Here is a 15,810-nt window from a genome sequence, read left to right as displayed (position 1 = left end):
GAAGTTTTAACGACGTCCAACATCTTATGACCTGTATCTCTCTTCCTGACATCTGAAACCACCTGCGATATAAAATATATATTTCCGATATGGTCCTTTAGACTGGATGCTAGTGTCAGTCATTCATATCAGCAAACGAGCTGAATGACAAGTTATTTGACATTAGGGAATCGATGGAGCACTTAAGAGCACATACCTAACGATTTGCTAATGAGAGCATCAGGACAGGAGAGTGAGACGGTGGCATACAGATAAGTTTAGAGGAGAGAGGGAAGGGCTGCGATGAGGAGAGTCAGAGACGAGCGAGACAAGGGAGAGACTGTTAAAGAGGGAGTTTGGGACAAAGAGTCTTGTGTTCCCTCTCTCCTGACTCAAAAGGTTAGGTATCACTGCGTTGTCATCCTCGCAGAGACAACGGGAAAATCAGTGTGTGCTGTGTCATGACAGAAAAAATGACATACAGGTGTTTGTCAGTAAACGTCTGACTGTTTGTTGAACTGTGCGGAAACCGGAATAAGGAACGTTGAGATATGTAGCAAAACTGTGTGTGTGTGTGTGTGTGTGTGTGTGTGTGTGTGTGTGTGTGTGTGTGTGTGTGTGTGTGTGTGTGTGTGTGTGTGTGTGTGTGTGTTATGAGAGAAGTGAAACCACCAAGGTTGGTTATCTAAACCCATCAGGAAGCCCGTGCCGACAAGGGCTCCACTAGCCAAACCACTGAGAGCCAGTCACTCCGAATCTGCCAGTGCCTGAGTATCTGAGAGCCAGCACTGTGCCTCCACACAATCCAACCCTCTCATGAGCTCCGTAAAAAGAGCCCTTTATTATCACTTCATCCTCTCAGGCTTCACCCATGTGAAGGTGTTATTAAGAGATTGCATTTCGAGCAAGCCGAAAGATCGGTAACACACCCACTGACTCCATCTCACAGTGGGTGAAAGACTGCCAACAGATAAACCCAACACATCTCACTTCTGACATTCAAGTCATTGGAGCGCCCTGAGTAGAAGACACAAAAATAGCTCGGTTTTACCTTTTTAAAAGGTTCAGAATTGTTTCAGTTCAAATTTCGTCTTATTCCGCATCTTCTTTTCAGCATCAGCAAAGGCTCCCAACTCTCCTCCCAACCATTTATGACCTATAATTAAACACAGAAGCAATTTCCCCTGCCAACAGCTCGCCTCCCATTGGATGGCAGGGAGGGGCGCTGCTAAAAGGAACCCATGTTGAAATGGGTGACAGGAGTGCACTGAAGCAAGCCACCTTCAGAGACTGTAACAGTGCGTCTCTCAGTGAACATGTGAGAGCACTGACCTTCACACAGGCACAGGGCGAACACACAGGCCCCACTCTCAGTTATTTGATACTTCCACCTTGAGAAATCAAACAGACTGGACATTTCACCGGACTGCAGATATGCAATTAAACACACACACACAGAGTCACAGGAACATGCACACACACATGCACTCAACACTTGCTCATAAGTTCAACACTCCAGAGGCACTGCAAACCACTGGAGACCAGCAGGAGAGTTGTTCTTTATGTGGAAAAAGGCTTCATTTATTTCTGGTTTCTTTCAATTTATACTGAATTCAGTGTGCAGGAGGAACAACATTCTACAACAACAAGTGAACACCTTTCCATTAAGAAACCCTCTTACTTGTTTCTACCTCTCACTTTAAAATGTTCTTGTTGCACACTGAGGTATTAGAGGCTTACAGGAAAGGGAGAACGGATTTGGCACAGAGGGAATCATGATTGGTTCCGCAAATGGCTAATCCACAAAAACACAAATATCACTGTGTGTGTGCGGGCACAGTAAAGGTTTGTGTTATTATTGCAGCAGAAATGCTTATAGTAGGTTGGTTTCTACAGATTTTATGCCTCCGTGCAGGCGACAGCCAGTGGCCAGGGGCTTTCTGTTTTTGGGTTGTCCCTACGTACGTCCTATTCTTGGGAAAATGGTATGTCAAGAAAGACTTGAGGGCATTTCTTCCAATTTAGTACTAACATTCAATTGAACACAAAGATGAAAGTAGCCACGACACCCCACAAAGCACATTTTTTGCCTTGTGAACACGATATCTCAGCAACACCTTGAGGACTTTTCTTTAAATTTAGGACAAACATTCACTTGAACTCAAAAACGAACTGATTTGATTTTTGTAGTCAAAGGTCAATGGTCAAGGTCCCTGTGTCCTAATGTTTTTGTGAATGTGATATATCAGGAACAGCCAAGGAGAATTTCATTACATCTAGTACAAACATTCTGAGAGCCAGCACTCAAGGATAACCTCACTAGAATTTGATGGTCAAAGGTCAAGGAGACTGTGACATGAAAAACCTTTTTTCATGTCACATGGGTCTGGGGAAAAAAAGTGTAAATTAAAACTAGGCATACGACTGCAGGGTGGTAATTCTAGTTGTCAGGCTAAATCTGCTGTGTTCACTCCTATGATAAGATTACCTTTTGGCGAAGTATGGGCAGACTCTCTGGTTGTAAATAAAAAAAATAAAAGTCAATATTAGCAACAGTTTTTCTCTACATTCCTCCCACAGCCCTTCATCTTGTTTTAGTGTCGGTACAGTTACACAAATATGTGGCTTCACCCACTGCCTTCTGGGACACATTCAGTCAACCTAATTTCTATATTAGTCCTCATCTCTCTTCACGTAGCCTACATGAGGGTCCTTGCTTTAAGTGTCTAATTCACTCCATGCTACTAAACTACCACGTCTCCGGTGAGGGCAAAAATCAAGAACTGTTCACTGATCATCAGAGTCAGAAGATTCTGAGACCAAGAATGAACAACTGCCGTGGTCAATGAAGAAGCGGTTATCAATCTATGATATTTACACATAGGAGGAAGCTTCAAATAAATACGCTTGTTAAATTGAGAGAGGCTCAGAATGCAATACATTCGAATGCCTGTTTCTTCTCTCAGCACACACTGATCCAGAATCTCAGCATGAGTGAACCAGTTCTCTCTATCTGGCTGAACATGTAACACAAGCCCGACAATTATTTTTTTATTTTCCCTTCTGAATCCATTTTTAATATTATTATTTATATATTTTTTTCAGTCATTTGGATTCTACCTCTGCTTTATAGGTGACACAGATTTTGTTTTACTATGTAGAGAATTTGTCACTGTTCCGGGATCTGTTTCTGTGTTTTGTTGAGATAAAAGGAACAGCAGTGTTGAGTCACTTTGCAGAGCAGTGAGAGAATAGTGTTTCCATGTAGACGCAGCATGTCACTCTGAATCTGACATCACGTTAAAATAACCCCTTAGGCTTAAAGTTGCTTAGGTGAAAATTTTCAGTGTCAGAGAAATTGTGAACACTTCTTTCACGAGTTGCAAAGTTTAAGTTGATACATATTTTGAAACGGATCTTTATTTCGTCCCGTTCTATAAAAATGAAACCAAAATGTTCCATCTTGCACTTTTTACGTCAATTGGAGTTTGTGCAGGAATGATTGTGGTGTGGCTGATACACACACACAGCCAATCACGAGTCACTCTCAGCTGTGAATCAAATGATTGCCTATACTGCAGCTAGCCACCAGGGGTTAATCAGGCTGATTTGGCTTCACTTCTAGGAAATGTCCTCCATCTTTATATAAAGTCTATAGTTTATATTGAGTGGTTAAAATGTTTTTTTCATGAATACCAGTCTGACCTGTGCTTGTGCAGAAGTATCATTCAGGGCTTTCCGGAGGCCCTGGCTCAGTCCCCTCCGCAGGTTCTGTCTCTGGATGCTGTCCAGCCTGTTCCTCCGCACATAGATGGAAACGACTAATAGATAAACAGATACAGACGTAAAGAAATAAGGCAAACATGTTGGATTAATGAGGAAATGTCATACTTTTTGTTTCCTTTAAGACTGCGGTAAAAGTATATATTTTTTTACCTGTTTTCACCCACATCCTCTCCGTGATGTTGCACTGCTGTGGAGGAGCCTCGGTGGTGGTGGTGAAAGGGGAGATGAAGGTGGGGGTGGCCCCCCTTGGTGGACTTGTTCTCGGGACAAGTGGAGTGAATGTTCTCCTGGTCTGAGTCCTGACAGTGGTGGTGGTGGTGGTGGTTCTCCTGGTAACAGCTGTGGGCTGCTGAGTGGTTATGGCGGTGGACTCCGTGGTTCCAGCGGTGACCCTCAGGGAAGGCGTGCTAGTGGTGGGACTATGTTGACTCGTGGTGGTTGAAGCTGCGGCTGCGGTGGTGGGCTTCAGCGAGGCTGTGGTGGTGTCCAGGGGGGGCGTCACAGGCGGTACCTGAGATGACATTTCAGTGGGAGCAGCAGAAAGCGTGAATCTGTCTGATTGAGACGGGGACAGACCGGCCTCTTTCTCTTTGAGGAAGGTGAGTGCGACAGCTCGCGATGTTCCAGCGTTTAACTCGTCTGTCCCCGGCGCCTCTGTAAGGACAACAAACGGGTCGGTCACATGCTGAGGGAGGAAGATGAGGGAGGAAGATGATGCGGTGCCTGGGAACATGGACAGTTTGGCTGACAAAATCATATTAGTGGAACTTAAAGTTGATGATGACATTGTCGATGGAGACATTAACGATGAAGCTTTAGACGACATTGATGTGGTTAGCTTCAAATTGAAGGAGGACACCTGAGATTCTGTGGTACCACTGAGTGAGGGTGATGAAGACTCTGGTGATGATGATGACAGAATCAGATCTCTTTGTGACGTTAACCCTGTCAGCTCTGAATCACTGATATTAACAGTATCAGTCATGTGTGCAGGGCTGTTTGGAAGAGTGAAGGTTGTATCTCCTGCCCCGGGGGGGCTGTTCTTATACACGAAGGCCAAAGTAGCTTGTGATGATGTTTCAGAGTCGGTGGTGACGTGAGAGAGGGGCCGGGAAGTGTCTGAACCCCCCGCTGATGGCGCAGCCGTGCCCCGTTGCTTTACACTGACAAATCTGAGATGAGCCGGAGAGAAATTCATACTCTGCTCTTTATAATCTGATGCTCCTTTCACATGTGTAGGAGATGGATATCCTCCAACAGCGGGATGAACCGAATAGAAATCACTGCCGACAACTGTTGGATCAGTCGAATTCAATATATGCATATTACGCTCTTGTCCGTCTTCCAGGTTCGGCTGTTCATATGACGGGCCATCTGCTGGTGAATTAGAATCGCCCCTATCAGAGGCGCTGGATGTGTTTTCTGAGTGAAAAGCGCCACTGTGAAAAGGCCCGGGCTCTGTGGCTTTCCACTTTGTATATGGTGCCATTAATTTCGTGCCAGAGCTGAAAATAGCGCCCGCCGCCTCAATGCTGTATTGTCCGTCACTGGAGGAAGTAGTTGCTGCAGAGGAAGCGGTGGCGAGAACGCCCGTCTGTTTGTCGAAATTAAACTTTGATTTATTGCTGCTCACTCTAGTGTGAGGAGAGGAGTTTGTCCTCTGTGTTGTGGTGATTTCTGACCGGGAAGAGGAAGGACCTGTGACTGTTATGTCTTCTTTTAGAGAAAGGCTTATAAGACGTCCTAGCTCAGCATTTATCGTTTCTGGAGAAGCAGGGAATGGAGAGGGAGATCCTTTATTTAACATAAAAACACCTTCTGCAGTCATGAGAGTTGGAAGCTCTGCAGTGAACTCACTCTTCATGTAAAACGTGGCATCTCTGATTACAGTGGACCCTTCACTTTCATTGAATAATGGAGAAAGTGAACTCTCTGCTGTGTTTCTGTGGAGGCTCTCAGCATACAACGTGTGGGCGGTGGGTTCCTGTGAGGATTTCCTGTTTCCTGCATAAGTTTGCACCTCGAAAGTCAAAGGTTCGCTGCGGCCAGCTTCCTCTGATTTTAAAATAAAGGCAGAGACTTCACCTGAGGATGCTCTCTGCTGAGATTTATCTGGAGATGGCAACAGACCAGATGTTGTATAAAACCTGTTAGGAAAATGCTGTAAAGATCTAGTTTGATCAGATATTTGGTCAGTTATATTAACCTCACTACCGTCCAACATGTCATCTTTAGTGTTGTTGTAATTTGTGTGTGAAAGTCGTTCATGTGTGCTTTTAGGGGTCGTATCTTCTCCTGATCTAACTGGCATCACTGGACCAGAAAGAGAAACTGACGTACTGTTGTAGGAAAATATCTTTAGGGTTGTCCATCTGCTACGCTCCTGAGTTGTTCCACTGGGAGACTTTCTCTGTGTTACAAATTGTTGGAGGTTTGTGACGTCATGACTCTGCAAGTTTACTGAATCTGACTGTGATGTGAAGGAGGCTGTTCCTGCTCTGGTGACCGTACCAGTGGTGAACTCAGGCAAAAGTTTACTGTGGCCAGCTCCCTCTGATTTTAAATGGAAGGCAGAGACTTCACCTGAGGACGATCTCTGCAGAGATTTATCAGAGGAGGGCATCAGACCAGATGTTGTGTAAAACCTGCTAGGAAAATGCTGTAAAGTTTGACCGGGCCTTACCGAGGAGGTTATTTTGGAGGATACTGAGGCTTGTTCTGCAAAATTAACCTCACTATCGTCATCTTTAGTGTTGCTGTGATCCGGGCTGTGGCTGAGAAATAAGGGAAATGAGTATGTAGGCTCAGTGGGCTGTGAAAAACCTGCATGTGTGGTTTTATGGGTCGTATCTTCTGCTGACCTAACTGGCATCACTGGACCAGAAAGAGACACTGACGTACTGTTGCCGGAAAATATCTTTAGCGTTGTCCATCTGCTACGCTCCTGAGTTGTGCCACTGGGAGACTTTCTATGTGTTACAAATTGTTGAAGGTTTGTGACGTCTTGACTCTGTAAATGAACTGAGCCGGACTCTGGTGTGAGGGAGGTTGTTCCGGCTCTGGTGATTGAACTAGAGGTGGACTCAGGCCTGCGCTCTGTGGATGAAAGTGAATTATTCTGGTGGGCTTGAGTGGAAATAGATTTGAGCTCTGCTCCTGCTTCCTCTCCCTGGTTGTTATTTATATTGATGGCAGGAGCCCTGGCGCTGTCGTGACCCACTGCCATCACTAAATCACCGCTATTAGATGCAGACTCTGAGGACACCGCGTCAGGGCGGAGAGGTATTGGCTCCGTCATTGCGGTCGGAGAGAGAGATTTTTTACCTGGTGCAGTCTCGGAGGAAATGGTTAGAAATGGTCTGAATGGCACCGCTGGTGATACAGTGAGTGAACTGGGAGGTGACGTGACTTCATGTCCGAGGCTTCTGTGAACAAAAGTACGACTATCGACCGCTGCTGTGTCTCTCTGTTCCGCATATGCTGCTCGATATAACATCTGCTGTGTGACATGACTAGAAACTGAATAGCCGTTAGGTTGGGCAGACAGCAGTGCTGATTTGGGAGTTTGTGAACCTCCCTGCTGCGTTTGAACAGCTTGACTCTCTTGATTAGAGGGAAATGAGGTGCTAAATGTGCGATTATCGGCCGATACAGAGTTCGTACCTGGGAGCTGCGTCTGAGTGAGTTTGTATAAAGCCTTTAAAGGATTTTGTCCATGTTCAGGAGAAAAGTATGACGTATGTGTGCTGGTTGCTGGTGTCGTGATCCCCTTTGAGTTACTATATGATCCACTTGCTGCGTAGATTTGATCTGCTGATGAGTAAGTTGCATTTTTGGTTATTTTATTGCTATTTTCATCACTGGTTTGACTTGCAAAGTGTGCAGGTTGGGTTGTTGTGCTTTGCGGTCTCAGTGCAGCTGGTAGGTCTACGATTGCAGGAGTTGTTGATTGTGCAGTTTTTAAACTGTCTGTCAAACTGTGAGGCCTCGCTGGTGATAACGTTGCTGTTTCTGTTGCAGGAGCAGGGCTGTACAGAATCCGTTCAGCCTGAGTCGATGCAGCTTTGTGTATCCACTCAGTGGAAGATGACCGGGAGAGTAGAGACGACAACAGAGAGTGAATGGATGGAGCTGGTGATGACATTAATGATGACAATGAAGAAGATGATGATGAGGAAGATGAAAATAATGAGACATTCGTATTTCCATCCATAAAGAAGACATGCGATGGCCCAGAGACGGGTGATGAAACAGCCACAAGTTGTGTGTTGTGTTGGTGAGACGTCAGACCTGAGCCGGAGGGGGGGATCCTATCTCCGGCATACGACAGTGAGGAAGACATCTCTGAGCCACGGCTGAAACTATATGAAGGCCATTGGGTGGTGTGTGTCTCGTCCCCGGTGGCAGTCGGCCAGGTTCTACTTTGATCAAGGTTCACTGGATGTTTGACAGTTCCTGCCATGACAGTTAAGACAGAAGCGAAGGCCGGCTGCCCCGATAAACCTCCCCCCTCCGACTCTGAGTCACCGTCTGAATGAGCGGCCGAGAAAGGCACCACCTCCACCGCCGACAGGTCAGTCAAAGGGCGAGCGGGAGCTGCTGTAGGGTCGCTCGGTAGAGACAAGGAGCCAGAGGCGTCGAAGGTGAGTGTTTCTGTTACGAGAAGAGACAGGGAGACAACACAGTTATTTATAACAATAGTTAAAGGAGACAATGTATTATAGTTTTTGTGTATGAAAAAGTTCTGCAAAGTAAGAAGCCGCAGTAAAGGGAGCTCCTCTCCCACACAGAAAGCACTGATCCTGAAGCAGCTGAAGTATCTTGTCAGTAATCAGACTTATTTTTTACATATCATTGTGATGTCACACATTGCACACATATTTCCATAATGCTTGCCAGAGCAGAGGTCGACAGTTAAGAAACATGCTGGAGCTGTTGACCAATAGGAACACACTGGTCTTTATTAGGAAGGGGGGTCTTAAAGAGGAACTAAAACCAAGTTTTTCAGACAGAGGCTGAAAAGAGGAGCTGTAGCAGAGGACAATATGAGGAAAGTGAACATTTTCTGAACATTAGAGCACGTAAAATCCTTCAATTAATAGCCCAAATTGAAATTATCAAGCTGAATATGATCATAATGTGACATCAGCACAACTGGTTCGCATCTTGTGAACAGAACCAAACCTGTGCTGGATTCTTAAAATGAAGCGGATAACAATTTTTTTAGGACAATTATTGACTCTGAGCTTAAAATCTTATCAATAAACCATCACTTAATTAAAATATTACGATTTGTAAACCCTAAAAATGTATAAAATTACAAGTTGATGATCGTTCCTTTTAACTTGAGTTAAAATGCAGCAAAACTCATGTTCATTCATTTGCATGTCAGCAATGGATTCACTTATCTCAAGATGACAGATTAAACGCTCACATCTGTGACTGGGGTTAGGATCACTTCTAATCATCTTAGATAACTGTAATTTAACACATTTACTTTCAGGTACAAATAATTGTCTATTGTCCAATATCATCTTAGTGCCGAGGGAAACGCATTTTGTAAACACTACTCACCTACCAGGTTTAGAAGTGTAAACACATCTTACTAATAGTCTCTGATCGTGCTCCAAGGGCACACATTCATGAATTCTCAAAGGAGAGAAAAAGAGACAATCTTCAAAGTAGAACAAATAGAATTATTCAGGAGATGTCAGCCGAGTGCTCAAGTATCCGAGATAACACTACGTCTGAAAACACACAATGGACTCATGATTACAGTGTTCTGACCTTTGCAGAAATAACGCTTCAGTGAAAAGCTAGAGAGGAATATGATATGGAGTAAGGATCATGAAGATGGTGGAGGTGATCAGCTAACGTGGAGTTGTCTCTTATCTCTGATCCACTCCTGTCCTCGTCTTTCCTTTTATTCTCAGCAAATCCTTGACACCAACAGAGCTTCTTTTATCCATTGATAAAACTCTGCAGTCCTGTCACATCTCCCGCCCCCTCAGCATGATTCCCCTGCTCAAGTGTATCCAGCCAGCACTCGCACACGACTCCTTCAGCGTCAGGGAGACATGAGCAGACTGAGTTTAGGGACAAACAAACATGTACCTGTTCAGCAACGAGACGCGAGACAGTCACATATCAATAGATTTATATTCTTGGTTAAATAAATACTTGACTGAACATACAGAGTAGAGTTCTGGGTGATGTCATACTGCAGAGTCCATGCTTTCTGTATCACACACATGATGACTCGCCTGAGGCAGTGAACTCACACATCTGGCACTGTACAACATCCGTCTGCAGATATTTGCAGTTACATGAAATGAAAAGTGGAACAGACTCTAACGCCTACGAATTCAATCGAACTGCACGTTCTTAAATGTCACCACTATCCCAGAAGATTGGCATAATGCGTCTTATAATTGGTTTTCATACGAATAAATCACCGAATTTTTCGCCGCCAGTATTTGTCTCTTAAAGACAGACCCTTTGTGAGGCATTCATGATCTCACTTAATTCCTTTTCTTCAAATAAATCACTAATGTGCTAAAATGTGATTAGTGAAATTGCAATACCGCAATTTCTAATCCGTTCTTGAAAACCGGCAATAGAAAAAACAAAGAGCTGGAGGAGGGGAAATGTATTTCACTGAAGAGCTCTAACATAAAGGATTTGTGTCGTCCTGCCTCAAGGCCGCCAAGAGGTGACTCAGTTGAACCACCTGGTCATCAACATGAAACACAACCGTCCTTGCCCCCCCCCCCTCCCTTTCTCCATTCCCGTCCCTCCCCTGCTCAGAGTGGCGACATGAATTTGGGTGCACGGGACGGCAGCCAGTCCGGAGCGGAGGTGCCGGGTCCACCTGTGGTTTGCCACCTGCTCCGACTGAGCTGAGCATATGGAATGATTTCGATAATGGACGTGAGAGGACGAGGTGTGCAGATAAAAAGAGGGAGAGAGAAAAATAGGGGATGATAAGAAAAGGCTGGAGGGTATGAAAAGAGAGATAAATTGTCTTCAAGAGAGACTACAGAAAGAAGAACATTAGTTTGGTTAAGTGGTGGAATATGAAAAAGGAAATAATGGGAGTGGAGGTCATTTTATTCTTTGGAAGGAAAACTACTCTACACTGGACATGATTCTTCACACCATGAGGTTTTTATCTTGTAAGCAGAATAACAGAATGTGTCACATTATGTTGCACATATTATTTGGTTTTATTCTAGGCTACTAATGCTGCTCAACTTCAATGTGAAACAAAAGCGTTTGGATCGTTTATTTAAACAATCTATGCCAGAAATTCTCAGGCAAAGCTTGAGTTATGAAAATGTGCCTTCACTGCACGTATATATTTGAGGTTTTGAGCTGATAGTTTGGACGAATCAAGCTGGATTTTGATGGACATTTTTCAATATACCTGAAGACCAAAGAAAATGTGAGCAAGGAAATATGTAAGAAATCGGTGACTGCAAACACAACTCAAGTTCAAACAATAGACTGTAAATAAAGATTAATGAAAACACTTCCTCCCACTATCCAGAAATTAAGCAAAAATATCCCGGATACGAAAGTTGCCATCTTGTGCATTTGGAGCCAGAGACAGTGCAGACTGATAGAGCTGCAGCAGGTCCTGTCGATACATACCTGACCAATCGTGAGTTAGTCTCAACTGTAAATCAGTGTTTTGCATTAATTATCTAGACTGTATTAGATTATTTCTATTTACAGTCAGGCCATAGTTTCTCATAATAACATAAGAGATCTCGCGCTACCATGAGCTACAGAAAGCTTGCCCTACCAAAAAATGCGCTATAGTCCATAACATGCATGCAAAGACATGCAAAGTTTATGTCCATCAATACATTTATGTCCAAAGTTAAAGCATATAGGATTAATAAAAGGTTTGGTTTTGTTAAGAGAGAGCTTCACTTGTCTCATCCCTGTGCAACCAGCACACAAAAACCAGAGACCTCATTTCCACGCTCATTTCTCCCCCCCTCTGCAGCCGGCGCTATCTTGGAGCTGCCAGGACATGACACTGCCCGGGATCCTGCTGCTCCACTCACATTATACACTGCTTCTGCTTTTGCTTTGAGCTGTTTTGCTTCTCTTATGTGCAGAAAATGGTAAACAAGAGAGCACAATTCAACATTGATGTGGATGGAACCCCGGGAGCAGAGAAGCAAATTTCAAGAAGCCCGGTCTGCTGCGTCCTCGGGAGAAGCCGGAGAAGTCCCTCCTGCTCTCCCTGTTTATGGATGGCAGGAGCATATACAAGAGCTGTGAGCTGTTGTTGTTCTATTAAAAGGATAAATAAGCGCTTCAATCGTGAGGCTGGAAGAAGCGAGAAGAGAATAATAAATGAGCAAAAGTTGGATATATATACGTGTTGCAGCCTCATGTACATGCAGGGCTGCAGGAGCGGTTAGCAGGGATCTGTGATCCTATGCACTGATGAGGAGACGGTGTGGAGGGAATGAGGATGTCACAAGCATCCAGGAATATGTGATTTATGAATTTATGTATTTACAGAGGGTGTAATCAGCACAGCAGGCTGAACACGCATGAGCTGTCTGGAACAAAGCCCAGCAGACATTTAACCCCACAAGAGTGCAGACAATCGCTCATGGTCAGTCACTGAATCATAAGTCACTGACTCTGATGAGGAGGTTACAGAAAGTTTTTGGTCTTGACTGATTTTCTGTTTGTTTTCTGTTTGTCTGTTGTTTGGGTTTTTCAGAAAATTAAGTTTCAAGTTAGGCCAAGGAACACAATTTGTTTGTCGCGTGGATTCATAGTGCTTGAACACAGATGATGCATTTTTTTTAAAGGTTCAGTGCGTAAAACTTAGGTGATAAGGGATCTATTGGCAGAAATTGATTATAAAATAACCCCGGGGTTTTTTTCGCTAGTTAGTTTCATCTAAATTGTACAAATTGTTGTTTTCTTTACCATGGAATTCGCATTTTACATTTAAATACTGTAAATTTACGTCAGGAGCGGGTCCTCTATACGGAGGCTGCCATGTTTTTTACAGTAGCCCAGAGTGGACAAACTGAACACCTTTAAACTGAAGACTACCACAGGTTCTCTTACATTATTGGAGGGGGAGGGTAAGGTGAGGGGTATTCAGCTGCTAAATGACAATTCACCACTAGGTGTACAAAAGTAAGTGTACACTATGTGATTTGGCCGCTAAGGATCTCATATCAAAGCAATAAAAGACTCAGTTTGATGAAGTCTTGAAGCAGCATGGCATCATGGGAGTCTTCAACACCATTGCTGATGAAAATTTACCTGGGCACAAATTGTGTTCATGGATGAGGTCATGTATAAAGATTTATTCACATTACGCAGCAAACGACAAGGAATAATCATGATCCTTTATGAGTGACCAGTACAAACAGTAGATTGGCTAACTGGCTATTAGTGTGTTCTTCCTTCATCATAAGTCATTTGCAGCAGAAATTATACCAGAGACGAGTAAATTGAATATGTTATTCCTCAATCCAGCACACTCTAGTGTTTTGCTGTTACAGCCTCAGAAAACAAAACGTTCATTCATTATCTCAGATAATCTCTGACAGACGACTGCAACTATGGTATTTAACACTAGCATTATTTACAAGCTCTTTACATCCCATTGAAGTCCGTGTTTAACCTGCAGGAGTTTCTACAGGCTGTTTACAGTCTCCTGACATCTTTAGTGCCGAGAGGGAGACAAAACAGCCGTGAATTACATCTCTCACAGACCATGAACTCAAAAAGATGTCAGGGAAAATGATTCAGAGAGAGGATTGAGAGTGAGAGCGAGGAATCGACTCGCTGCAACACGTCAGTCAGCCGTACGTGATCGTAACGCGACGTCTGACTGAACAGAAACTCGGAAAAGAAGCCAAACAAGGTTACACTGTCAGATGTCTAGATACCTTTTTTACCTGTGTTGTTCTGTAGAGCGCAACGTGTGAAAATATGAAGGATAGTTAATCAATAAGCACATTCATTCAAATGTTTTGCTAAATGTACCATAAAACCAATGCAGAATTTAAGGATTTAAAAAATGCACTCCCACCCAACCAAACAAAACAAGCACTGGACAACACATTGACCACTGACTCAGGTGAAGCTGAAGAATCTCACGTTGTGTATTGTTCCTTCTACTTTCTGTCTTACTCTCTCTTTCTTTCCTTCGCTCCAGATTACAATTAGCAAATCCACTGATACTAAGGCTCTTCGTCCATTTTAGTCTAATAATGTGGACACTTCTGTCCTGACAGAACAGCTCAGGACACTGTACTCATGGCTTAGGTTGCTGCTCTCCGTCTTCTCCTGTTACTGCTCGCTAAGGCTTTTCTCCACTGTCCTTGTCCCTGTGTGTGTGTGTGTGTGTGTGTGTGTGTGTGTGTGTGTGTGTGTGTGTGAGTGTGTGTGTTAGTGTGTGTGTGTGTTAGTGTGTGTGTGTGTGTGTGTGTGTGTGTGTGTGTGTGTGTGTGTGTGTGTGTGTGTGTGTGTGTGTGTGTGTGTGTGTGTGTGTGTGTGTGTGTGTGTGTGTGTGTGTGTAAATGTGACAATGAGCAAAGACAGAGAAAAGTGATTGAATGACCAGACATGTTCACATTGAGCACTACGGCTCTGGTAGCATTGTCATTTCTAAATAGCCCACCACTTGATTTTTTTCAGCCATTTATTCCTGTAGCTGCGTCTCTATTAGGAAAATGTTCCAATGGAGTGTTTCTATGTTTTCCTCTGCAGCACTGGCTCAGTAAAACACACATGAGAGCCCTTATTCAGGGCGTTTAGAAAGCTTTTTGGAAGGTGACAGGGGACACATTCTCTCTACTCCCACGTGAGGGATCATATATCTGCTGGCCCAAACTCCTGCTGGCTCAGACCCTCTAAGTGAAAAATGGACAAAAAGCAGCAAAACCAACTGATTTCTGTGCTTCATTATGTGAGCTGAGAACGGCAGTTCAGTGAATGAAGGATATAGACATATCGAACCAGAACATCTGTGGAAACTCAGCACTTTAACAGTGTTTTTGTATTATGTGAAATATGAAGTCGTACAAAAGGCAAAATATAGAAACAAGAGCGTTTAATGAGCCCAGAGATAATGAAGTGATTAAATTCCTAAATTTGGAAACACTGCTGACTAAACAATAGAGTGAGCTTTCGTATCTGTGTTTCTCTTACTGTACAATAAGTCATTGTCCATATTGTACATGTTTTACTGCTCCGCCAGGAAACACACTGAAGATTATACATTCAACTAATCCTGACCTGAGACATAAGGACATGTATTGTTTCATTAGGAGGCACAAGCTGGTTCAAAAGCATTTTAGTTTATGAATGTTGCTCGACAGTGAGGTCCCTGAAGTAAACCATCACATCAACAACACAGCCGGTATAAACTGTATAGAAATAATAAAGATAATGCAAGAGTGTGAATGACCATGAAAATCAGCCAAATGCCTGGATGTTTTTTTCATACATTGTTCAAGGGACAGAAATAATCCTCAATACCTGATAATTAATATGCCAAAAACTGACAAATGCTGACAATGAAATAACACAAATAAAATAACCTGTAGTGTCTGCAGTGTCTGCAGTGTGTAGAGTCAAATAAGGGTCATTTCTATTTTGAGTTCAGGCAAATTATGTTCACAGCTAATTTCATAGCCTGTATATGTGTTTGAAGTTTTTGTTGGTATTTTCTTGAATGTGAGTTGTTTTGTCCACAAGCAAAACATAAAAATTCAGTTCAATACAATCAACTCCAAGTCAGGTGAGGTAAGGTAAAGTAAGGTAAGGTAAGGTAAGGTAAGGTAAGGTAAGGTAAGGTAAGGTAAGGTAAGGTAAGGTAAGGTAAGGTAAGGTAAGACAAGGTCTATTAAGGTAAAGAAAGGTAAATTAAGGTAAGGTAAGGTCAATTAAGCTATAGAAAGCTAAATTAAGGTAAGGTAAATTAAGGTAACTCAAAGTAAGGTATAATTTATTGTCCCATAGGGAACTTGTCTTGGGTTGTCTCCGGGCCAC

General features: G+C 43.3%; 1 protein-coding gene across 1 annotated transcript in view; it reads right to left on the bottom strand.

Moving 5' to 3' along the window:
- The window catches only part of kiaa1549lb (KIAA1549-like b), a 58,475-nt gene that overhangs the window by 28,050 nt on the left and 14,615 nt on the right, over positions 1-15,810 (bottom strand). The window contains exons 2-4 of the mRNA XM_061067543.1: positions 8,056-8,418; positions 3,916-4,419; positions 3,685-3,800 (exon numbers count right to left, since the gene is read on the bottom strand). Of these exons, the coding sequence (XP_060923526.1) occupies positions 3,685-3,800; positions 3,916-4,419; positions 8,056-8,418 (983 nt within the window). The remainder of the gene's footprint in view (positions 1-3,684; positions 3,801-3,915; positions 4,420-8,055; positions 8,419-15,810) is intronic.

Source organism: Limanda limanda, chromosome 3 (genome assembly GCF_963576545.1).
Source record: "Limanda limanda chromosome 3, fLimLim1.1, whole genome shotgun sequence".
Classification (NCBI taxonomy): domain Eukaryota; kingdom Metazoa; phylum Chordata; class Actinopteri; order Pleuronectiformes; family Pleuronectidae; genus Limanda; species Limanda limanda.
This window is presented reverse-complemented; position numbering and strand designations above follow the sequence as displayed.